Source organism: Falco cherrug, chromosome 12 (genome assembly GCF_023634085.1).
Source record: "Falco cherrug isolate bFalChe1 chromosome 12, bFalChe1.pri, whole genome shotgun sequence".
Classification (NCBI taxonomy): Eukaryota; Metazoa; Chordata; class Aves; order Falconiformes; family Falconidae; genus Falco; species Falco cherrug.
Genome location: NC_073708.1, coordinates 10,465,318 through 10,492,343, shown reverse-complemented (window position 1 = coordinate 10,492,343; position 27,026 = coordinate 10,465,318). Strand labels below are relative to the sequence as shown.

General features: G+C 36.5%; 1 protein-coding gene across 1 annotated transcript in view; it reads right to left on the bottom strand.

The window, feature by feature from the left end:
* Positions 1 to 686: 686 nt before the first annotated feature.
* The window catches only part of CDC73 (cell division cycle 73), a 112,854-nt gene continuing 86,514 nt past the window's right edge, over positions 687 to 27,026 (bottom strand). The window contains exons 11-17 of the mRNA XM_055724419.1: positions 22,221 to 22,278; positions 19,141 to 19,176; positions 18,688 to 18,775; positions 12,042 to 12,203; positions 10,034 to 10,134; positions 6,506 to 6,647; positions 687 to 5,241 (exon numbers count right to left, since the gene is read on the bottom strand). Of these exons, the coding sequence (XP_055580394.1) occupies positions 5,205 to 5,241; positions 6,506 to 6,647; positions 10,034 to 10,134; positions 12,042 to 12,203; positions 18,688 to 18,775; positions 19,141 to 19,176; positions 22,221 to 22,278 (624 nt within the window). The 3' untranslated portion in view covers positions 687 to 5,204. The remainder of the gene's footprint in view (positions 5,242 to 6,505; positions 6,648 to 10,033; positions 10,135 to 12,041; positions 12,204 to 18,687; positions 18,776 to 19,140; positions 19,177 to 22,220; positions 22,279 to 27,026) is intronic.

Genomic DNA, 27,026 nt, shown 5'->3' with positions numbered 1-27,026 from the left:
AGTGAAAAAACAAGCAGCAGTTTAAGGTCTTCTTTACATCCTATTTCACCAATAAAAATCCATTCAGTATTATGAAACTACAGGGTTGGTCTTGACTGATAGGAACAAGAGAAACATGCTTTTTTTGTTTCTTCTTTCACAGCTTAGTTGATTATTGTATTTCGAAACACATGCCCCTGTAAAGTCTTCAATATATTTTTGCTAAGAATTTTCAAAAGTTGCAGTTGAGCTGGTACTAAACTATTAACTCCATAAAAACACCAATAACATAGTCCAGATCTTAAATAATAGGTCAAGTGGCAAGGCATATCCAAAAATTTATTGAAAGTTGTCATTAAACAGATTTATGAGTTATGTGAGAGTTTAAAGGTTTAACCTCATGAAAGGTTTGTCTTCTCCTTTCATTCAACAGTGGCATCCCCATCAGAATCTTGTAAGGTTTTAACCTGAACCTTCAAGACTACTGTCAAAATCTGGGCCCACTGACAGATAGGCCAGAATTCATGACCTACAAACTCTTTTAACTAAACCTTCAAGCAACCACAGCTGAAGATTTACCTCTGACAGTTTTCAGTGACACATGCAGGAACCTTGCAAAGCAAATAAGTAGTTTTTCTGAAATTGAAATCAAACAAACTAAAGCAAAAGAATTCACAGATGCAAATAAAAACCATAAACCAAGATGCTTTTCTTACATATTTTATGTACCATCTCATATCTTTCAGTTTTACACGTGAACTAGTCTCTGCACTAAAGTTTCAGACATTTGAGATTGTTCTTTGCATTTGCATTCTTATTAAAAAATTATAAAATTTTTGTTTAAAGAAAAATTAACACAGTACACCAGTCTGGATGCATGGCCTGTTGCTGTGTACCACCTACCAATGAATTTTTCGGGACTACATCGTTATTTTCAAACTTGCCCTCTACAATAGCATCACCACTGAGAAGAATAATTTACAGACAAGTCAATGACAGCTGAACAACGGGCTCTATGTCACCCACTGGATCACAGTTCCATTAAAAAGCCACCTTTATCTTTGTCAAGTGCATGAACTCCACTGAAACATACTTCATACCCAAGTGATCTGTTTTCAATCACCGCCTCAGAACTGTTGTATCGTGTTAACAGGCTCAGGATAAAACCAAACCAAAGAAGGTAACTACACAATTACTACTGAAGTATGTAACTGTTCAGAGAACAAAAGCAAACCTGCCATTACTCTTAAGAAAAAAAAAAAAAAAAAAAAAAAGAAGTCAGTTAAATAACACACAAGCAGCTCTGAATATGACATTCAGAGATTCCAGGTTGTGGCACATTTTTCCTCGGATTAGCTGAACTGTAACCTACTTGGCCAACAGTTTCTTCAGGCAGGGATTTTAATTTTTCATAAGCACACTGCTCTAATAAAGTACTTGGCATTAGTTATGGCTTTTGAATTAACATGCATTCATGACATTAAATTTTAAAATCACTAAGCCATTAATTTTGACCAGCTTTTTCTTATTCGTATATGGTTTGCAAGAATTAGCAACAAAGTGCATATTTCACCAGCAAAAGAATGAAAGCTGTACTAATAAAACTTAGTTTTGCAGGTCCCTGCAGAGAATGGTAATATTTTACATACCGATTGCATATCAAATGAAAGCCAAAACCAAATTTGCTGTTCTGATAAAGGCTTACTCTGTCAAATGGAACATAGTAGTTCAACTTATGATCAAGGGCAACTTAACACACAATCTGCTATCTACATTTTCTTCCGTATTCAGAAATAAAAAGGTTTACAACATAGCAGAACAGTTCTATAAATCACCTAGCTCAAGCACTGACTTTAGTACCCATTTGTGAAACTTTCCTGCTACACAAATTTCCAGGTAATAACTAAATAGCTGAGCTCAGTTGCGGATGCTGATCGACAGTTTCTGCAGGTATGCAAGTCCCGGCAGCTGCCCTACTTCACCTTACAAGGAGTTCCCCCTTTGTCTGCTTTGTTCAGGGTAGCGTTCAGAAAGCTCAAATACTATAAATCATAGGTATTTTAGTTTTTAACATAAACCCGTTACTTCAGATATATCTACTGGCTACTATAACCTTGCTACTAAAAGCAATAATCACCTGCTGACAGTATGGGAGCCCAACAGCAGACTTCAAAACCCGTTTTCATCTCGTTTTATCTTGTTTCGTCTCCTTCATCTTGCACTTATGAAACAGTGTAGAGTTACGACACTGAAGATGTTTAATAGAAACAGCCAGTTTGGTATCTGATTCCCATGCTAGTAACATTCTACTGTTCAATAAACTACAGTCAGTAAAGTAGCTCAGTTTTAGTTATACGTTTTAATTGAGTACAATTTACACACTTTATACACTGCTAAGTAGTGCGTCAAATTTGCTCAACAATAAGACTGTGGCTCACTAAAACAGATGTCTGATCCTCCAGCTTCCTCAGTTCTTAGTATCGGTTTTCTTTATTACTCTACATTAACTTGTAGATAAATTAAGCATAACGTAAGTGTCTAAAATTCCAGCTGTGTTACAAAATGCTGCTGTAAGGCTAAATTTTTAAGTCCAAGTAGTTTCGTAATCTATGTGCAGTTATTTATAAAGGCAGCAGGAATGCTATTCTGACAACCTAATTAAACTTCCAATAATGTCAGCAGGAATCTGATTGCAAAATGGCTCATTTTATAAACATCACTACTTTTATGACTAACAAAAATATGCATGATCAGGTGCCAACTCCTTCACAAATACATATTTTACAACTTGTGTTGTAAACTGCTTGCAAGTACAAAATTCCAAGATGTTAAAGGTCTATGCTCAATCCATAAAAAGTGGCACAGTTCATACAAAGATTTCATGGATTTTGTTCTTCTGCCAGTTTCGCTTTCACGTAACTGCACTACTTTCAGAGAAGTTGCTCCCAATATATACATGAATTTACACCTTAATCAAGCCATTTCCTGTATACAATATCGGACCTGGGATTACACATGCTTTTAAAACACAAGTGAAATACAGGAGAAAAGAGATAACTGGACCTTGCCAAATTTTAAGGCCACTATATAGTCCGTATATCATGGCGCACGTGAACCACACAATTCTTCAGAATTTGCTTTTTAAGTTTGCTGCCCACTGTAGAAGTCTCTTTGAAACTGCACGGGCCATGAAGTACTGATTAAATCTGAAAAAAATTACATTTCTAACTGGAAGTCCTTGAAAGTTAAAAAAAACATACATGATATCCCACTGTTTCAAGCAGTAATGAACCCCAAATGGAACCAGTTCCTCATGGTAGCAATTGCTGTGTTGACAACCATTACAGCTTTTCTAATTACAGCACGGGTTAAAACAAAGCATTGAATGTTTTAGCTCACTCATGTATGACATGGATACATTTATAATAAGCTGAAGTATTGGGAAAAAATAGTCATTTGGTACTGACCAAAGCCCACACAAACAGGAGACCTTCTAGTAGTTCTGTATTGCCTGCTCTTCTCAGTCACTTCCCAGAATCCGTTCAAAAACCCAGTGTCAGCTTCCTCAAAGACTGGAGTCACCAGGGTTTTTTTGTTTGGCGGTTTGGGGTTCTCTTTTATGTTTCCATTAAGACCATTTAAAAATAGTAGTCTCAAGATAGCAGGGATGAAAACATAATAACAAGTCCGACCTCACAGTCCTCATAAATTTAAGACCTTGTTTTAAAAACCTCCTAAGGGTATGTGCCTTCTGTTTTTATCAAAAATGAAGGTAACATCAAATAAAAAGCAAAACTAATGAAGAATAGGTAGAACATTTTACTTTTGTTAAACCTTAAATGTAAAGTATATTAAAAAACATGGTTTGGAATTTCAAGAACAGGAATATAAACATGTATTTTCTATCCCAGAAAAAAAAAAAAATCCATGCGGGTGTTACAGTATTTGATCATTCTCTACATCCACTGGTAATGCAATATCAATTTAATGTTATTAAACAGATACAGAGATACCATAAATTTCATACAAATATCAGGGTCTTCTGGCCTCAGTTATACTGCAGATCAAGCAAATCTGTTCTTTGGTAATTGGAGGAGGCTCATTTTCCATTCCAATGCAGGACTGTTAGGAGGCCATATCAGCCACTCGTCTCAGAACATTACAACTCTTGTAGACATAGCCTAGGCTATTTTTGTCACAAGAAAATAATATTAGATGTGGTATTAGAGGTATAAATGCAGAGAAGTTAAAATTATTCATTCCTTGTGGCAGCCATTTCAGGACAAAAAAAAAAAAATCCAAACTCTCCTTCTCTATTCATTGTTTAATCTAGGTAACATTTAGACTCATATGTAAAGGTATTTTGATAGATGGGAATGTACACATGCACACCTTCAGTTTAAATAAAGAGACCTGTGTAGAGAATGGCAATTTAAAGTTAACATGACTTGAAGATATTCCTATAATAAAGTTTAAAGATCTAGTAAACTGGGACATTACAAATCCAAAAAAAGTGTTTCTTAGTTTTTCATCTTCCCTTTTTCAACAAAGACTGACAGAATATACATATACAGGTTGACATTTTCATTTTATCCAAAACAATTTTCACTTTGCTCAGTTTGCAAGTCCTATTGACTAAAATGTAATATCATTCACAACAAAATATTTTCAGTAAGTGAAACAATAAGCAAAGAAAACCAAAACTAAGCTCAGAAGCTAAGTGGTTTAGAAAGCCTGGTAACATCTATGTGTGCATAAGTGTGTCTATAATTTTTTTTTTTTATACATTAGATATATATAGACACACACACACATATATACACACACACGTGCGCACATGCGCACACGCATACACACATTTGTAACCTGCAGTGAAGATCAATCTATTTTCTAATAAGGAACAAAACACATTATTTAAAAATGTGGCTAATTTAACAAAACAGAGAAGAAACTGCTGCTATCAAAATATACAATTTGGATTGCAGACTAGAAGGCTAACAACATTAAAAAAATAGTTTTAAGCAAAACCCCTTTGCTTCTGAATAACAACAGGTATCAACCTGCCATAGCACGAAGCATCCAAACAAGATTTTATAAAAAGTTTAAACTGTGACCCTTCCTCATTTGTAAAGTTCTTGACATAGTGCGAGCTCTGGTCTCCAAACTGGAGCCCCTTTCATGTTTTCTCAATCCATACTTCAGGAAATAAATGGCAGCTGAAGGTTTCAGAATCTCAAGTGAGATTTGTGCTTTACCATATACCTGAAAAAAAAAAACAAAACAAAACAAAAAACACAACAAACCCAGAAAACAACATTACCACTCTTTTGGTAGTAAGGAATTTTACTCTCCAGAGTAACACACACAGACTTTGTTAAAAAAAAAAAAAAAAAATCTTATAGAATTTGCAAGTTGCCAAAGAGATACAATGTCTTATATGCCATACAGTTCTGTATTATGCACAATATTTGTCCCACAAATACTGGGAAGTCAGCTAAAATCTTTGCTTCAATGAAAATTCAAGTTTTCTAAGGCATCACATAACTTCTAATATTGAAAGGCTGTTGTTAAAGATAACTAGTTCATTCTGAGAATTCAGATATTTAGTTTAGCTGAGAATTATAAATAAGAAGCCACAGAAGTCTGATGCTTGGAATTATTTTGGCAATTCCCATAGGATTTTTCTTTTTGAAGTTCGCTTAATCGTTCAAGCAGTTTGCTGTGCAATCAACATGAAAAGATTAAACATTCATGAAATGCATGGGCTTCTCCCTTCCCTCAATATTTCTCCAACTGCTTCATGATAAGAAAGTTCCTTCTCTGCAACATGAAAAAGGTATTGCAATGAACTTCCTATTCAGACAGGCTCTGAACCACACAGAGGCAGAAGCAATGCTGCTCGTGCTCCTCCATCCCTCACTTCTCACAGAAGGTGGGGCTAAGTACTCGGAAGGCCCCTAAGATACAGAAGAACCCCCAGTCGAAAACTCATTACGCGTGCCTTATCTTTTTTGACTTCCTCTTCTACCCAGTGCTGTGAACTCAAGGGCATTGGGCTAAGATAATGTTTTGTGGCTCTTGATCCTCAGGTAGTTTCTCACTTTTTCCAGACTATCATCTAGCGAGGTGGAAAGTGAAAGGAGGAGAGCTTGTAAGCTCAGAGATGCAGTCCAAGGAGAGAGCTGGGGGAACAAAGGAAAACTCTACACCACCTAGCTTGCTCTCCATTCTTTTCCTTCTCCCTATAATAAAGGGAGGTGGGGAATCATGGTACTAATAGATGATTGATGGTAACTACCCTTCCTTAAATCCATGCGTATTATACTATGGAGATTATTTATAGTCTGTAATAAAATAGTGGTATATATTTAACTATCATCAGGAAAAATCTAAACAAGCAGTATTTTTAAGACATCTGAACAATGTTTTAGCCAAGTTGTATACAATTCCCTTGTTGCCATCACTTTTCATTCCCACCAAACATTGTAAAAGCCTGAGCATAAAGGACTTTCAACAGGCAACATACCTGTCCAATGTTTCCCAGAAGCGTAGAAATACTGGCCTGTCCAAGTGTCTTTTGTGGTAGCTTAGTTCTAACACTGTTACATCCCATTTCTGTACATTTGGATCCAGACGTACTTCATCATATTTGAGATGAAAAGCTTTAACTACAGGAAACAGGAGAACATTTAGTGTACAAACATGATGACTTTCCAGGGTTTCATTATTAGTCAAAGACAAGTCCCACGACGTGTCTCTTTTTCAGAACAGAGCCTAAGAACAAAACTAACTAGCCCATCTCCCCAGAAAGTCAACTAGTTAATAAAGTGCACCAAGACCCTAAATAAATTGGTCAGCGGCCACTATCAGACTCTCACACTATTACAGGCTTAAGTAAAGGGCAGCCCCTACTTTTAGATGCATAGATTCCAGGAGAATAGCAGAAACTCATTGCCAATTCAGGTACGTTTTCTCTGGCAAAGGAAGATGTTCTTTCTGAAAAATCTTTGAACTGACCAAGAATTGAAACCCCAAGCATTTCTGAGACCATTGAGGAGGAAGCCTGGCTATTTCCTGAAAGTGTGTGTAGAAGACTGATAGTAGAGCACCAGCGTTACTCCCAAATGCTACATAAAGCATTCTGAGAAACTTAGTTACTGCCAATTTCCCTTGATTTAGTACTCAGTTAAAAATGGTAAAATACTAACAGTTATTTCACTCTTGGGAAGTTTTGTCACATGTGAGTTATGTGAAGCCTAAGCATTAACATAGTGAGTATTAAAATATTCTTACGACTCTTCTTGATTTCCTTAGCCAGATCGTAGTTCTGACATAATGCAATGCAAAATATTTGAGTCTTGTACAATTCCTATCTGGAAGCCAATGTGATGCATTTCCTACTTTGGAAATTATTGGAGAAGTAAAGCAGAAGAATTTGACCATGCTTGTGGAAACTAGTTATTTTTAATGCTATGGTCATATCTTTTTCTGGTACCACTCTCTTCATTTTTTTTTTCCACAAAATTCACGTTCAATTGTAGCCAAATGGCTATAATATGTAATAATAATGTGTCCCCTTTTCCAGATACATGTCGATCTATATAAAATTATATATCTAGGAGCTTTCTAGAAGATTGGTATCTGATATTAGCTTTTTTCTTCCCCAGTTAACAAATTAAAGTGATCATCTGGCTTGTACCACTGTCAGATGAATTCCCAAGCTTTGTGAATTAATACTAAGAAAACATATACATTATCTTTGCTACAAAATGCTGCATGTTTTAAAATAACTCCAGAGAGAGCAAAAAGATATACCGGGGCTATGTATTTACCGAAAGCTTAATCAACACTTGACAGAGCCTGTCCGTTAAGGTTAAACAATATTGAGCAGAACACAATCCACTTCTGAATCCGAAACAAATTCGTGTTAGAGTGTGTTAATGTGGTCTAGGAGCAAGACCTTTAAAATGGTATTCAAAATTAAGTATTTCTTCATTAAAGTGACATCATGCAAAATTTCATCTCAAACATTCACTTGCAGATGCAAGAAATAAGGTCGTTTGCTACATGAACATTAAGCACGCAGACCACGTGTAAAGGAAACTAAGGAGAACAATTTTAGAGGCTCAACTAACAAAATGCTACGTGACATAGTAAGTGAACAAATAAAACAAGTTTGACAGGCTCTGGTCCAATACAAATTTCATCGAGGAATTTTTTATGGTAAGCTACCTGCTTGTTCTCAAAAATGACAATGATAAGCTTTGAGTATTTGTTAATCACTACGGACCCCATGACTTACATGAAGAAATACAAACTGCAGATGAAACAATGAACTGTTCAGATCCCAGAAACCCTATTTACAAAGGATACTGAAGACTATAAACAGTGGCAAAGTGATTGCTTCAGGAAAAGGTAAACACATACAACCAGACGGACATTGCCGGTGCTCTCGCCATCTACACTGCTTTTATTTTGAGGGGTAAGGACAGTCATTAGAAAAAGCCCTACAGATACTCTTATCAGGAAAATGTTTTTTACAATACCTTACTTTGAAACAACAGAATGCATTTCTAAAATTAAAAAAGGTTCATTTCATGGACAAGTAAGAACAGATATCCTTCTTTCACCTGAAAAACTTAAGAATTTGTACACTTCAGTCTGAACTACATATCTATGATTTTGATCTTTTAGCACAGCGAAGACTCCAATAACGTCAAAGGATGTCATAGCAATTCCTGTAGCCCTCTATACATTTATATGTACATAATGTTAAAATTAATAGAAACTAGCATGCAACTACTAGCTAGACCTTAAGTATTTAACAGCATTTTTCTTGGGTTTGCATTTCACAGTTTTCATTTGCTCTAGATAGTCATTTTGAAGTGATATTTTCTCCTTTCATTGGTCTCTTTTGTTAAACTTTTTCCTTTACATTGACTTTCTGGCTCTTTCACTCCCTCCCTGTTCATGCTCAATCCCTGCTTAAGCAACTAATTCCAATTCAATGTTCACAGACACATCCTTAGCCATCTGCCCAACTCTTCCTTTTTTGCTTCTTATCAAACTAGCATTCTCCTTCCAGCTTCTGCTTCATATACCAAATATTTGCACACATAAAACCTGATCAAACTTATTTCCTTATCACACTAACTGGAAAATGACAGACTGAACTAAGATGTTTTTTGGTTTGTTTGGGGTTTTTTTGTTTGGGGTTTTTTTGTTTGGTTGGTTTGTTGGGGGTTTTTTGTTTGTTTTTTTCTCTTTTCTTTTCTTTTTGTGTGTACGTGTTGGTTTGTTGGTTTTGTTTTTAAAATCTGTAGCTCAGGAACCACTGGACACTTTAAAAAGGTCTATTTTCTAAGGCAACTTCACAATGAAGCAACAGAGATCAGAAACTGACAGTTCCTTTAGATATTAATGCACACCTTACCATCAGCAGAGGGAACTGTGTGAGAAAAGTGCAGTGTGTCTGCAAGCATGCTGGGCATCATTGTGATAACTCAAAAACCTGGTCAGATCTAACTCAGTGGTAACACCTAGCTCAACTTAAAAAGCATTTGTACGTTACTAAAAATTTCCCATTTTTTCAGACAGCATATGATATTTGTAAAAATTTCTTAGTGAATTACTAGGTGATTAATCCTCTGTTCACAGTATTAATAAAATCTGAAGACAGCCTGTAAACCTGTTAGCTATGAAGTGTTATAATATACATTGCCTTTTTTTTTTTTTTTTTTTTTGAAGCTTGGGAAGTAAATTTATACACTAGCTATTTCTGAACCTCTTGTAAAGATGACAGCTCTGAGAAGATTTCCGTGAGCTTCCACAGGTCAGAACAAAAGAACTGCAGAGGGCACATTAATACCTGCCATCTGTGCAAAGATCTAAGCCCCTGTCTTCTCAGCCACCCAAGTCCAACAGCACTTCGGCAGTGTTCTGTCGTAAACACCCCACAAAAAAATCCAGACGGAAAAAAAAAACCCAAACCACTTAAAAAAACCACAAAACAACCCCTTACTTTTTGCAAATATATCAACAGGAGATCCCTTACTTTTTGCAAATATATCAACAGGAGATCCATCAGGCAAGAGCCAAGGCCAGCCTTTGAACTGCCAAGCAGGACCCTGTACAAATACTGCCACCACACGGTCCCTACGAAGACAGGGAGACATGGACATCTTGAAGACCTTGAACATTTAAATTACAAGCATTCTTAAACATGCAATATTACTAGAATAAAAAGCTATGCTAAGGAACAGCAGTAGAGCACATTTAATAACCACACCTCCAGCACAACTGCTTTTTCTCTGTTAAGCCAAAACAAAAATATTTCATGTGATTTTCCTGGACTTTAAGCTCTGTCCCTTTGCAGAATGCAGCTCAGTTTCTCATGTTACATTTATAAGCAAACAGTGTTTACTCCTGGCCATTATTACTTTGCTTTTTAAAAGTGCTTCAACATCTTAGAGATAATCTTCTATGAACAACACTGTAAACTGAGACCTATCAATTTAAAAGCCTTTATTCGGAACAGGTAACTCCTATTCAAAAAATGTATTAGAAGAGACAGCTGCCAAATTTCTGCAAAGTGCATCATTTATTGTAAGGGTGTGTAACCATCACCTGCAGTCTAACAAAATAAATTTGTGATTAAGATGAAGCTTTTACATAAATAAAATTAAAAAAACCCCAACCTTTGAGAACAAATGACTTTCCACATACAGCCTATCTTTGTCTTGAACATTTACATAATCCAACCATGTTTCCTACCAATGACAACAAATTACCTCCCCTAATCTCATCCCCAAATTTAATTCATTATAAACTCTACCAAAACCCAAATGGAAAAGATTAATCAAGGTGGAGTTTTGGTTGGTTTTTATTTTATTTTTTTTCTTTTAAAAGGTAACAGGCTAAAGCTTTGACATTTAAAATGATGTTGCGGGGTTTGTAATTGCTAACTGAGAAAAAACCCCACAGCAACACATTAATTTTGAGATACTAATACCTGATTCTCCCTTGGATAAAAACAAGCTAAAAAAACCCACACTACTTCATCTCCTTGGTCAGAAGCACTTTAGGAACCACTTTAGACAGTTCTTAAATGTTTAAGCATTAAACATTTTAAGTGCTATTTGATATTCAGCATTTCAAACCCACAGATTTCTGATGAGCTCAAGTTCTCAATACAGAGAACAATTAATTTAGAACAGGACTTTTTCAAAGTACTCCTCTCCATTAAAATCTAATTTGAAAGTTACAAAACCACCAAGAATGTCGCTGTGTGTGTCTAAAATCTTCACACTTGTAAGGAAGAAGTAAAAATGTTACCTAATCCATTACAACAACAAAAAGATGTCTCTCCAGAATTTTCCTGCTCAAAGAGAAATATGTTTTCATAGCATTGAAGAATGGGCTACAGACTAAATAATCTGTTTCCAGGTTTGTTTTTGTTTTTTGTTTTTTGGTTTTTTTTAAGTAAAAAGCTATCTATGATGCCCTTTCACAGACTGGGGCTCCCCCTTCACAAGTAAGCTCCCATCATTGAATCCAATTCAATGAATCTGATTCAACACCGAAATCACAGTTCAGTCTTTACTGTCTGTTGGATTTTCTTTCTTTCTTCCTTTCTTAAACTATTACAAAAGTTAGAATGCCAGATGCTGAAGGCCTGCAAATGTATCTTCCCAATAGACTCTCACTCAGAAAGCAGGCAAGAAAGAAGTCTTTTTCTCTCAGATCATGTTTCAGTGACTTGCACACTACAGCATCATGAATGATAAAACTAATAAGAATATTCCTATTCAAATCTGTGGAATGTTTAATGTAAACCTAATGAAATTAATTGTGCTGCTCATACTGTTTAAAAGTAGCGTTGTAATTTCTGAAGACCATTTAAATAAGTTTAGTTGCATATTATTTTCAGCTGAAGACCCCTGTACAGTTAACCATCAAGTCCGTATCTTCACTTTTTAGTGAATTTAGTAGCATTGTATTGGTCCCTCCAAATTTTGCTTTCTCCTAGTTCAGTGATTTTGTAAAAGGGAAATGTATTTTACCAGTCTTGTGGCATAAGTTTCAGAGGTTGGTCTACGACTCGATAAGGTACAGTAACGCTGACTGTAGTTCCCCCAGGCTGCATCTGGTCCTTCCTTCTCTGTATTAGGGTTTCATTCTCCCGTTGACAGCCTTGCTTCTTTTTTTCATCTGATGGGACAAACCTTGGGGGAAAAAAACCCAAAACATTCAGTAGACGAAAGCAACTTATTTGATGTAGTCAGCCAGAAAACCAACTTTATCAGACCTTTGCATTACTAGTAGCACTCACTGAAGCCATCTCATTTTCACTATGCCAAGCTTCCATCATGACTCATTCAGAACAACAAAAAAGTAAGAAAAATATTTTCTAAACTCTTATACTAAACAGAGTCACATTTTTTAAAAGGTCCTCTGCCCCTCCTAACTACAGCCTAAGCTGTTTGTATACATTCATGCACTCCTTGCCGACCTTATTAGATACATTTGCAGATGTGGAGCCAGATCACAGACTGCTAAATGGCTGTAACATCATTTTAGTGATCAAGGGTAACACGGGGAAGCGTGGGCACTAAGCAGTGATTGCCTCCTGGAGCAAATTTGAGAGTTTTTGCTATTAGAACCACCAGAATTAAGTTTTCTCAAGAAAGCTAGAGTTTTGGGCCAAAAAGGTTTTTGAGTGAGGTTTTGTTTTTTTTGGATGATGGTGATTTTACAATACCAATGATTCATCTGGTGACGACAACATACAATACTACAATTTTGGACTTTTTCTTTTTTTCCTAAATAGCTTCGCTGACAGATAAATTGCTCAGAAAATAAGGATCATGTGATCCTCCTGTCTTATGTAATCTCCATGTGAAAAAAATAAATGCTTAGGATGCAACCACCTCAAATGAGTTACAGATCTTTTATTTTGCAGCCCCCCACCTTAAAAAAATGCAATTCCATTTCAAGAGTCTCTTCTTTATGGAGATAATAAAATAAAATACACTGAGCATTTCTCAAAATTGGCATCATTAATGTGAGAGTAGTGTAAGCCTTTTTACCGATGAATCTCAGTGGATTTTGTCAAAAGGAAAGACAACTAAGTCATGCATTTTACAGAACTAAAACTATGTCACAGGAAGAGAAGCTGATGTAGCCAGTGTCACCTGCCGGGCCAGTAAAAGAGCAGAGCTCAGACCCACGTTCTCCTAATATTCTATTCAGAACCACCCAGCTGCACTACTAACACCTTTTGCCACTGACATTTCATTTCCAAAACTCATGATAAAAAGAAACTCTATGTTTCACTTAACTGCAAAAGTTATCATGAGTACCGGTGCTCCATTTTAGAAACATAGTATGCTAGATAATTGGTAAAATTTCTCTTCATTGTACTACAGATGGTGCTTTTTAAACATTTACTACATTTTCAGTCAAGTTGTTTGCAATATTTCTATTTGTTCTTTTAAATCTATTTCTATTTGAACACTAAGCCCAATTTGAATGCGCTTAAACAGGCAGACTGCACTTCCTATTGCTGGAAAAATAGAAAAAGGAATGAAAAATTAAATGAGGAAGAGGTCATTATTCAGTCAATGTGAAAATACAAGGTTTTGCTAACATCTTATAGCCAATGAGAAAACAGCGGGGGGGGGGGGGGGGGACGACGACGACGGGACAGGACACAACACGACACCCAAACATGTTTTAAGGCAGCATGTGGAAAAGGTCAATAAACCTTCAAGCAATCTGAAAAGTCACATTTTATATTTAATTTGTAAATATGAGGAATCAAGCACTTTAACCATTTTAAATGGAAACAGGGACTCTGCCAAATCAGACAAGAAGTAATACTGCTGCTCTACAGAGCCTAATGATTTCACCACTGTATTTGAGACATCTCAGATTTGGCTGACAACAGGCATTCTCAATTCCACTTCTAGCTTTAAATGTTTCTGTGTTTAAGAATTAATTTCAACACTAGTTTATTGACAGTTTCTCTCCATTTCAGCTAGAAACCTGTGTTACAGCCATTAAGGCACCATTCGGCTGTGCTTCAGTTATGTATCTTTTAGAAAACAGCCTCAGTTTTATTTACTGTAAAAATCTGAATGTTTTTGAACGCACTTCTCCAGGACAGAACATGAAATAGCTTATTATTGGAATTTGCTGAAGGAAAAAGTGTCCATGGGCAGATTCACATGGCACAGTAAAGATGACGACTGTTGTAAAGAAAACACTGAAGGAAATGTTTACATATGTACAGAGAGTACGGGAATAAAAGACAGCTTACAGAAAGTTTATAAAATATATGCTTGCATTTCCAGGAACCATCGATTCAGTAAGTATAATAAAAGCCATGTGCTCAAGAGTTAAGACTCAACAGAAATTACTGTATGATTATAAATAATAGTTTACGTGACCTACTCCATCACTACCTCAACATAAAAGACAAGCGTAAGAAATCTGAGTATTAAAGACGACACCAAAAAACCCATCTTCTCTTGGGAATTATCTGCCACAATATTACAGCTGGTGGCTTAACTACACATTTGTACTTGATACCTTTTTAATCATCCAACACACTGGAAATGTGTTCTGAAACCTGACTGAGCAGGTGCTCACTTGTGTTTTGGTTTTTTTTTTGTTGCTTCTCCAGATTACTATTCCCTAGTAAAAAATATTTTCCAAACCTACTTAGAATCGATTTTTATACCCCTACTAGGAAATTAACAACACTCAATTCTCTTGCTGTTAATTACCAAAATTATTATCCACATAAGAACAGGTGCAGTCTCTCGCTTTGAGAAGACAGCAGGTCCCTTTCCTAAGGTAACGGGTAAGTGATGAACAAGACTAAATTATGGGAGGTAATTGGTAAGATACTACCCACTGAACTGCCAGAGTGGCTCATGCCTAAGCTCTAAACTCACTTGAATTGCTAGCATTAACTTTAAAAACACTTTCACTGAGGTCAGGTCAGCACTTTCTGGCCCCCAACTCAGGCACGCTGAAAAAATGCATGAGCAGAGCCCAAGTTGTAACTCCAATGCTGAACAGTAACAGAGATCATCGTAATACACATTTGATTGTGTTTAGAATTGGGAGACTCATTTTTATAACCTTCTCAATCTTTTTGTTAGATTACAGTATCAAAAGCTTCATACACCTATTTTTGCAAGAGAACAAAGCATTTTTTTGGTAATACATCATCCCCGAAGCTTTCAGATAGTTTGTTCAATATCAAAGATGAATAAATCTCAGTGAGTTGCCTGGCCACATATGGTGAAACTTATGAGTAAAAGCATCATCATAATAAAAATACATAATCATTATCCAATCATTTACACCTGCCTGGTACAATTCCTGCCTCACTTTTTTTTTTTTTTTTACACTGCCCATGTAAAGCAGATGCATTGCTTCTGAAAAGCCTAACTTCAGTTATCCTCAAATACTTCATCTGGAAAGCCAGACTTTACACAGTAATTATATCTAGTGTTGCATTCAGATACTGAATAAAAATAAAGTGTATCATACTAAATATTTTTAATAAGATTTACAATATACCATAACATATTGCAGTTCTGATTTTAAATTAAATTATATGTTTTTATTATTTTAGAAACTCTTCATTTTTATCTTGTATTTGGCTCCTTAGAAAAATAAACTTTTAGGAAAAAAAAGGTCATCAAGATTTTTTGCATATTATTCAGTATGTGATTTATATATATTACAGTTATATATAGAAATGTCATCCTACAAAATCAAAGTTGCAACAAATATATCCAACAGAAAAATCAGATATCTTTAAAAAATACTGTAAACCAGTAAAATGCTTCCGGTTTAAAATAGTATGTATTTCATTGTACTGATGATCACTTTCTTGCTTTCCCTATTCTCTGTCTCAAAAAAGAGCAAAACGTTAGTGATGAATTGAAGATGCTAAGCATCATACAAATGTCAGCCAAATTTGGCAAAGGAAAACAACCTCAACTTATTACAGAGCTATGAAAAGGCTTACTAAAAATGTTGGTATTAATCAACAGGTTTCTTTCAATCCTTGACAATTGAATTTAATGCCTCCCATAGTACTGGATGAAGACTGTCCTCTTTATTTTATAGCCACCAACCTACAGTGTCTGCCAATGATAATGCAATTACTTTTTCTCATATCCAAAGTGACAATGTTTTGCATTCCAGTTACTTATTAAACAAAACTATCTTAAAAGACAGAGATTCCCAGCAATGACTAAATTTTGATTCTAAGTGGTTTGATCTCTAATTATAATTTTAGTTAACTTTCTTCCTTATTTTGTTTTAAGAAACATTTAAATGGAGGGAGTCATAAAAGTTGGTTTTATTCATAAAACCCAAATCCCCATTTTCTTTGTTACCACACGCTTCAGAGAACTGGGCTGCCTCAGGTATCAGGCACGGAAGAAAAAGCTGCCCTGTCAACCGCCCACATCACACGAGCATCACAGCTCCCACACCGCCACCCTGGGGGCCGCCTTCTCCCGGGGTTCTCCTGCATTTCTTAGCGGTCTCCCCTGCAACAGCTCTCACCCTTCTAGCTCCAAAAACCCCTTCGCCTTGTGCTTTGTCATTGAGCTCCTCTGATGGCTAATGGAAGCAGGCTGGTTACCTCTAGAAACACAAGAAATTCACATGTACTGGCATCTTCCCTCAGCAGGGGTAAGGGAGGAAGCATTAATCTGGGTGTGTCTTTTCTATGTGGACAATATGTCTTTACTCCAAAACTTGTGGCGATGACACGTGCTTTCCAAACCCACCCTTCTGTCAAATTTAGCTCAAAGTGTGGAATAAGTTAAAGAAGGTGGTGACTTAAGAGGCAGAAATTAGATGTCTTTCCTTGGAAAACCATCACGTATCTATCAATCACACTCCACATCAAGGCTAGTTCTACACTCTGCATACCTGAACAGTAAAAACAATCCCTGCAGCCATTCCTAAACAAACTATTTCAATAAATTTGAATGCAAAAGTATACAGGCCAGGTGGCATATTTTCTAGAAGAGTGCTAGAACTGCCATGGCTAAATTAATATTTCACTCTTCTGAATTCTGCTATTGCACTTCTGATTCATTAACATACCTTGCTTTTTCACTTTGTCTTTCATACTTGTTAACTACATCAGTGTCCTCCTTTGAACTCTTAAACTTTATTTCATTTTTTTCTGGATCACGTTCTTTGCACCCTAACGATCAGCCTCCTCTTGAGGCAGGTCTCAAGAAGTTAACTGTACCCCAGTGGGGCCAAAACCAGTGCAAGCCTTCTAGCACAGATATACTTAGACTTAACATATAGATGCTTTATTCCATTATAGATGTTCCTGTACCAGAAAGTCACAAGTTACAGATTTAAATCCAAGGCTTCCAGTTGTGAAATATTTTTCTTAAACATAAAACCCCACATAAACAAGAAACATCCTCTGTCAACACAATTATACCAGCCCAGGAACTGTCTGAACATTAAACTATAATGTTAAAAGCCAGCCTTCTCTCCAATTAAATATTTTGGAAAAGGCACCAAGAGTCCAATACACTTATTGGGTCTTTAATGATAAATGGCAGTAATCTAACAACTAGAAATAGCTGGAGATCAGAAGGTACCTGGTATCTCACTGCACAATTTCAAAAACTAGGGCAACTCCAGTAAAAGCCGTAGCACCACAATAAGGACAGCCTATTTTTGAAGAAAAGCAGTGTATAGTCTCATAAAGGACAAGCAAAGCACTGCAGATGGGAGAAAGAGCAGCTCTCAATTTTTTTGAACATACCACTGCGGACAAGCTCTAACAGTGTATTTCTTTGTGAAAATGGCTGCCTGTTTCACAAGAATAAACCAGTGTTAACAGATAGGCAACTCTAAATACCGACAAGGAGAAACATTTTTTTCGGGGGGGGGGGGGGGGGAAGAGGGGGGGGCTGGTGGTGTGAGGCAAGTGGGGTGTGTGTGCACACACAGGTTTTGTTGTTTTTACATAACAGGGAATCTTACCTTATTATAAAGAAAATAATTTGTAGTGTTGATTGCATTCAGCCATAATGAATTAAATCTTAGAAGTGCGATGCAACAAACAAATCTTAGTAACTCATTAATATTTTTCTGAATGAATTTGCATCAATACTGAAAGACAATGTGTATTTCTGTTGTATGCAAACTCAAAAAAAATAGTCTTTATTTACACAACCAGCTGCCCTCTGCTCAGCTGACACAGTTGTTTTTCTACAACAGAGGCCACCTTCCAGTGGCTGGTAACTGTGGTCATTTGCCAAAATATTTTCCGAGCTCCATAAGCATGCTGCCCTTGCTCATCTCTTAAGTCTTCTTCCATTGTAAGGGTTCATTGATCAGTTGCACATGTGTGCATTTACATTACATAAAAGAAAAGCACAACAGAAATCAGAAATGGTACCCTAAGACTCTCTTGTCACTCTGCCCATTAGGCCCACAGATCACCACCACGCAAAAACTCTGAAAATAAGTTCTTGGTTTTTTCCTCCTGTTCAAGCATTCATTTCTTTCATACTCTAGTCTGTAAGACTAGCTTGTCATGAGACAGTAGATACTCCCTCTTGCTTAATTACTAATTTGGTGCCAGTACACCTTTATATCTGAAAATCATTTTTATACAGCATGTTCTAATCAGCTACTTACTTCAGATCTTGCAGAAGGTCCTTTGCATTAAGCATCGTTATTAAAGAGGTCGTGGCTGCTGGAATAATGATTATGGGAGTTCGAGATCCTGTAGAGATAATAAAGTTACATTTGCCTGGGGGGTTTCTGTTATGGTTTTGATTGTCAGGGTTTTTTTCATTAAAGGAACTGTACACAAAAAGAACCCCCTTGCTTAACAGAGCAACATCATAAAAAAATATTCACGGAAAACTGTAGTAAATCTTTTTCTAAACTGAAGGCTTTCATTCACCGAAAAAATGTACTCCTGTATAAGGAGTCTAAATATGGGTCCTATCCATATTTAGCAAAACAGAATGCTGTCTGCGTTCCACTGCTTGTTTATACTGATGCTTCTGGTTGCAGCAAAAGATAAAGTGGGCACAATTCACACAAAAATGAGAAGGACTGCGTTTGAAATTAATATTGACTCACCTTTTTTCTGGTTTGGAGGTGGTCTTGCTTGGGAAACTGAGAAAAAACAGACAATACAGCAGGAATGATTAATACGTAAATACAAATGTCATCATAAGGCAACATTTCAATGTTTTTAGTTGCAGAAGTGAACAGAGAAAAGTCACACTACAGTAGTTAGATCATTTTCACAGATGCAATACAAAAAGTTGAGAAGTAGTTTGGGTCTCAGTATTCAGAAGAGAAAAAGCTCCTGACTGTCTGAAATAAATGCTAGGACAGTTGAGTCAATCTCTCCTGATTTTACTAAAACTAGTCATCCCCCTCCATCCCCTCAAAAGGCTGGGGCACTACACCACTGACAAAAATTGCCAGCAATCTTGAAAATGCTGCTGGTAGCTCTTAAGTTCAATGGTGCTGAACGAACAGGAAGACTGTTTCACACAGACTTACAGACCCTCACCTTCTCATTAGTTATTATTGTGCACGGTATCTGTAGGATTTAGCTATCCTTAACACATATAGAAGTTTCAACAATCAAAACTGAATCCCAGGCTTACTCAATTTTGCATTGCAGTTTGAGTTACACAAGCTCTTTGGGTGCCAAAACCAGTGAAGCTTAACAGATATGATAGCACTCAAGTAAAAAAAAACAAAAACAAACCACCAAAAAAAACCACAACTAAAAAGCACAACACAACAAAAAGGTACCCAAAACAAATAAACCTCCAAAACCAAACAACGAACAAGAACACACAAACAATACTGGCCAGACAGAAACCAAAGAATTCCCCCAATTAAATGTTTCTACTTCAGTCTTCCAAGTTGTGACCTCCTCACCATGGGAGATCCTTCAGTACAAAGCTGGAGAAGAATGTTTCTTCACTTTGGTGATATTACTGAATAATCTGACTCCCTTCAAATGAACATTTTATAGTTCAGTTTTCAGGAGTGCTAACTCAAGGAAAGAACTGTTGTGCTTGATAATTATCATATGTGTTTATCCAAATTCACAAAATCAGAAAATAGTGAGTAGTAGAAAGACTGATGTAGACTAACTCAAGTCTTAACTGCTACTATGCACAACAAATTTCATTAACTGACTTCCAATTTCATAGCACCAACTTGCTCATGTTTATTTATGACCAACTGTTTCAAAACTTCCTAGAACAGTATAAATATTCACAACACATAGTTGCCATTGTTGAAATATTGAGACCATATCCTTAATTATCTTTTCCTGACACTGTCAAATGCACAGATATAATTGGCAACACCATATTGAACTATGTGAACTTTACCTACCCAATGATTTTTTTTAATTATTTTTTTTTATATCTACAGATCTCCTTATGTAAATAAGTTCCTGAAATACACGGGCATTTCAGCTGCCCTAAAAGGACAAAAAAACAATTTAAGAAATTTGATAGCTGTAACAAGACAGGTTAGTAGAAAAGCTGGTACGGCAGAAAGGTGAAGGAAAAAAAAAGTTAAAAGCACATCTCATTTTTTTCAACTCAGTCTTGTACAACTGTTTTGTCCAATTCACCTAGTGCTTCTTATGTGCAAAGCAGCATCCTCCTGGAAATGGCATGTTTTAAATACTTTGACTGCTAAGAACAGAACAACTGATTTTTTCAGAAGTTTCAAACCCCCCAAAAATCCTATAATGGGCAGAAAGTTTTGTGGTGGGTTTGTGTTTGTGGGTTTTTTGTTGTTTTTTTTTTGAATGAGGCAGTATATGCTTTTCTTCAGACTTTATTCTTTCTTCTTTATTCTCTCTTCAACTTACAATAGAGTGGCAAGATAATGGATTAGACTGGCCTTAGAGAAGGGCAGTATCAGTATAACCTATATAACGTACAAACCCCACACTTCTGCCAGTTAACACGCATTAAGTCACAGATAACAGTAGGGACCTGTGACAACTCAGATTTCTGTTCTTGCCACTTCTACCCATCTCATACCACTGTCTGTCAACTCCATTTGCATTATTATGCTTAATGGGGCTAGGGAGGTAAGTATGACAAGCAGCCTGACCTTTCTAGTACCAAAATAACCAAACAGAAGAACCTGTGCACAACAGCATTGAGATACGCCTGGCAGTATTCAATACTAGGCTAGATTTTTGAAGAAGAATCATTTTTACAGTATTAAGTCTTAGTACTAAATCCTACTGAATCTCAAGGAATTAGCAAGGCACTCGTTGAAAGCATTTAGTAGTCTCAACAAGTATAGGCATTACTTCTAGAAAAAGTATATTCATTTTTAAAGGTAGCTTTGTTTCCAAAAAACCCAAAATGCCCCCTTCCCAATACCTTCGTAACATCATCTTGTTCTTAAACACCACCTTTCTCTTGAGACATTCTTCCATCAAACCAGAAATTCTCACAGTATGTAAACTAGATGCAGATATGCACATAGGTGTTTGGAAACACTGATCCTCTCGTATACTGTCTGCACTCTTACACTCTTCTAAAAACTCTTCTTAAGAATTTTTTAAACTTTTTTCTCATTAAAAGAAACCAAAGTACCCATATAATTCTGTCTTCAAATCTCAATTTCGGATTCACTCTGACATACAAAATTGACTTGGAAGCTGAAGTCTACGAACTGGTAATTAAAAAGCCAGTTTAGGATTCTGGCCCCACTACAAATACCTTAGGTGCTAAAAAAGTGTGAAGAAGTAATGATAACGCATTCAGAGAAAGACTTGCTTCTGATATATTAATAACAGAAGTGATTATACATCTCTTTTTGAGATTAGCTTTTCTATTTAGCTTCTTTCTCCTTGGAGTATAAACCAGCTTTTATTACATATTTGAGCTGGCATTTGTGAACTACAAGAACCAAGAGGTTCGTCAATTTTTAATTTCACTATTTCTATGGGCTAACTGGGCACAAACTGAAGAGAATGAACCCAAGCCCTGTGGTATAACATTAATAATAAAGTTATGTGTTATTTCCAATACATATGAAATTAAAGGACACAAATAAACAATCCCCACTTCATTCTCCAGCTAACCGAAATTGTAAATAGTACTCCTTTAAAGCTCACACTTGTTTGGAACAGAAGCATAAGTGATAGTAGGCTTCCTTACCTGGTCGTGGTACTGGCTGTGCTGCTGGAGTTTGTGTTTTTCGAGCAGAAGCGCCTTCCTTTTAAAAGAAGGCAGAAGAAGTAACATTAACAGACGAGCATCTTGTCAGGTACATAGTTTTTTAAAATGAACACAGAACTACAGAGGGTATCACGAGAATGAGGGCAATACATTTCCATTAAAGAGAAGAAAACAGCAAAAATATTCAAAACTCTTTACAGATGCTGTTTTAGACTTGGGGAAGACAGGCAACCTCCTAAGCATGGTTTACAGGTTTACATTTTAACCATCAAAATGTCAAACATTTTTTCTGTATGCAAAAGACATCTTTTCGCTCTGTATCATTGTTTCATTTTACCTATGATCATTTTCACCAAGGGTTAGTAATGCAAATGTAAGCAACTGGCTACAGAAATTTCAAAACAAGATCTGCTTAAGCTCCGGATGGAAAACTAGGACCAAGAAATTGCAATGCATTCCTGCCTGGAAGAGTTTTAGTGCCCAGAAATAGCACTCTAGTGGTAATTAGTTCTGCTCATGCCTTATCCAATTACCTTAATGTAACAAACAAAAGGCCTCCACTACTACCTATTCCTGTTAATGCTGCAGAGTCAACACACACCAGAGAACAGTGAGGTCACACATGTCTGGTTCCAAAGCAACACTGAACTCCAGCAAGAATAAATTCCCTTCTCAGTTACTGCTGTGCAGCCTCCCTGAACAAAACATACATTAGTAACAATGTAAAAAAAACCAACCATGCTATATGTGCCAGCCACTTCGATTTTCAAGGCTGACAGGAAACCCTGTCATTTTAACATGAAACCCTGAATTTTATCTGAAAATTACTTCAACGCTTTGTGAAGCGTATCCTACAATGGTGAGACACTCAGAAAGGTCAGAGATCCTACTCTGGGAAAAACCTGCTGGAAAAGACTCTAATACGGCATTACTCCATTGGCATGCCAATGTGTAAACAACAGTGTGTTTTGTAACTCAAAAAAAGCTAATGAGCAGGCAGCCTCGAGTTCCATGATTTAAATAACACAAAGAAACTGCTTTTAAGTTTCCACCATTAAAGTTAAAACTGTTTTTATCTCAAGAGCTGTGAAGTACAAATAGAAGATCACTTGACAAGCCCTTCGGAAAACAAAACGAGCCATCCCCGATTAGTTACAATAGGCTGGAGCTGACATTTGCTACGGTGCAGCTTTGGTAACTTTTACAGTCAGCAACCTCCTGGTAATCTTCACTAGAAGGATTTAACCCCACACTGCAAGAAATGGATTAATCCCAAGTTTTGCTGTACTCTCTTCTGATTATTAAAATACCAACATCTAAGTAGGGCACTTGAGTCAGTAACTGTTATTTCAAGACTTAGTTTTTTAGCATCTAAGAAAAGGTATTTTTGCCAGTGTCCTTTCAACAGTAATTACTCAGAAAGTGGTAAAAATCAAAATTCCACCCTCTGAAAGAGCAGCAGTGGGAAAGGCTGACAACCTTTGAGAGAAGCCCCGTGACTGACAAACAGGTATTTGAAGCAACATCACCAATCTTTTAACCAAGAAAGCGGAAACAAAGCATTTTGCATGTTTCTATTAAAAAAAAAAAAAAAAATCATTTTCTGGGCAAAAAGACTGTTCCTGTGGTGGACTAATTACACAGTCTGAAGAACTACCAAGAAATTTCCCATAACATTTCCTTACATTCACCGCAGTTTATGAAATGGAAAGAAAAACATCAAGCTAAAGAATTATCATTTCCTGCGATGCCAAGTCTCAAGCTTCTAAATCCAATCCAGTTTGCTTGGATGCTTCACTATTACTGCTGCAGTCCCACAACTCTGTTCCTCTTTCCTCCACTACAGAATCAGTAATGCAGCTTCTCTGCCTCCCCCTCCCTTAGTGCCTCCAAAGTCTCAGACCATGCAGGTCCTACAGCATCTGCAATGAAGGGAGGGAACCAGGAGCTGCTTCTGAGCTTCTAGAGTTTTTGGGAATTTTTGGAAAGTATTATAATTAAATTATAACCAAAGCTTTGCTTTTGTTTCCATTTGACTTGTGCTTGTGACCCTGCTCTTCACCAAAATGTCCACAAAGCACCAGAACATACATAGTCTAACAGGAGCAGTGGCTATCAAGCCTGACAAAATACCTGGTATATTAACTATTTGAGAGTTGTTCGTGCTTTCCTCTGAATTGTCTTCTCTACAATGATTAATGGGAAACTTAGTGCAGAAGCCTAAAACGAAAAGGCAGAGGGCTTGGAGAACGTTGCAACCAAAACTAACAAAAAAAACCCAACCCCAAAACAACATGAAAATATCTGATAAATGGTAGGAAATAAATTCATTTAAATGAGTAGATACAAAGACAGCTACCACTTCCATGCCTATGACCCTTCTACTTGTAAGAACAATTTCTGCAAATTAATAAATGGAGGTCACAGTTCTCAGTTCTGTAGATCACCGCCTTAGACTGTGATCATTTCAGGGGTGAACCTCCGCTCACAACTGACACTGGCATCTTAGCACAGAAGCTCAATTGTTACCTAATGAAGGCACATCATCTACCCTTTGTAACAGATACAGAGGTTTATCAGTGACCTAATCACCACCACCTATTACGTAAAAACCGCAGAAGCAAAAGAAACTCTGATCAGTATTTCAAATTATTGTTTGTAAGGAGAAAAATGTAGTATTAAGATGAGGAGAAAATGAGAGTGCAGAGCAGCGACGGTTGACAAGATACACAAAGTGGAGAAGAAAACTTGCTTCCATTAAGGAAGCTATTAGCTGGATAACTTTGCTAACATTTCACCTTGCCCTGACAACAAAACATGCAGAGTTTTGGTACAGAATTAAGGCTTTTCAAAAGCATGCAGACTGAGTTTTTCTTATGACAATACACTGATTTATGGTAAAAGCTCTGATTAGAAGGCAGGTATAACCACATAGAACTATCTGCTAGGATTTCTCCCAGGAGAAGAAAATTCAGTTGACAGAGGAAACTTCATAGCTGGTTCCTTCAACTACACCAGGAAAAGTGCTGCTGTAACTCATGGCCCATTAGCTACTCGGAGGCAGCTTCTCTTCTCGTTTGCATGCTCTAACTCCCTGCGCAGACAGTAGGTTTTTTCTCAGTGAGCATACAGTAAGATATTTCAGAATTTCTAAAGTGAAGTTTTTAATGTAAGATTAACTCTTCAGTAACTAGCACACTGCAAATTCAGTCCCCAGTTAGGGGAGCTTTTGTTTGCGCAGCTGTACCCTAAGCATTCGAAACAGCAGCAATCACCCTTTTGCTATTTAAAGAACATTCAATTTCCTCAAAGTTTCTGAGCACTTAACCGTTTTGCTCAAAGATGACATACCTAATTCTTATGCGTAAGCTGTCTGAGACTGTTAAAGGAGTATATTATGAATATTCATAAGTTGAAACTCATTCAGTAACAAAACCATGTAACTTCAAAAATAAAAACTTTAAGACAACCACTTAACATCACATGTTAATCAAAAACGTATTACTTGGTTTAGTTGTGCTAATTTGCCATAGAAAGTTATATATAGTTTACTTACAATTTAGAGTAAATATATGAGTATGTAACCATGCAGAAGCAACAACCTGACATAAAATGAAATCAGGAAAACAGATACTGAAAGCTTCATACTTTACTGAATTTCACTGCATCATTTACAGAAACACTGCTGTAAATATATTTTTCAGTGGAATTCATCTGCTTCAGTACTAATGTTTCCTATCATACCAGACTTTTACAAAATGCCAGCTCAATAATTGTTTTTATTTTAGCGCATGCCTTCTGCTATTTTGCACTGTCCTACCTAAACACCTAAAAACACTGGGTCCACAAACCAATGCATGAACAGAAAACAGGTTTGTAAGTGTGAAAAAGATGCAGATTCCCACTTATGTTCAAACAAGGAAAAAACCCTCACACCCTCAGGGATGACTGACTTCCATTATTGCACGCCCTGGTAATTAAGCTTTTAGTGTGTGCTTTACTTCCTTAGTTCCTTCACACAATTTCTACGTTTGTCTTACAAATTCAGATACTGCTATGTGCTCTGATAACTTTTGTGAGTGTAAACCATGTTTACAATAACAAGAAGCTTTAGATCTATCCTTTAAATTCCCTTAAGTCTGTACATTTTGTATACAGCTTTCACATGTACATTCGTTTTCCCTTCCCCGCTTCTACATTATACAGGCAAGTTGCAATATATTATGAAGATGCAAATCGTTTTGGACAGATTCATACCACACTCGTCTGTCTCCCAATATATTGCATCCTCAATCCATTTTAATGTAATAAGTTCAACAACTTTTAGAAGAAGATTTATTTATAGTACATCTATAGAGCTAGAAGGTCTATACTGTTAGTAAATCTGAGATCTACAGTCAATCTACAGCTGTATTTACGTACCCAAGAGCGGGTGCCCTGTAGGGGGGTTTCGTTTGGTTTTTGGTTTGGGGTTTTTTTTGAACAGCTTTTACAACTGCCTAACAGTGGTTTTTGACCATTGTAATTAAACTAAATAGATCTGTCCTTCTATGTGTTAATTTGCAAAAATCAACAATTACCAATATTCATCTCACACCAGGACCCAATTTCTGGTTTAGAAAAATTTCTGTATTTTAGATACACCTAGTACTTATTCTTAAGTCTAAATGAGCATTAAAATCCACAGTTAAGTTCCTTTCACTCGTTTCTCAACTGGAATAAGAGCTTCCCTGAAAGTAACTCGTGCTACGTTTTAGGAAAGGAACCCTCATGTTTTAAGCAATA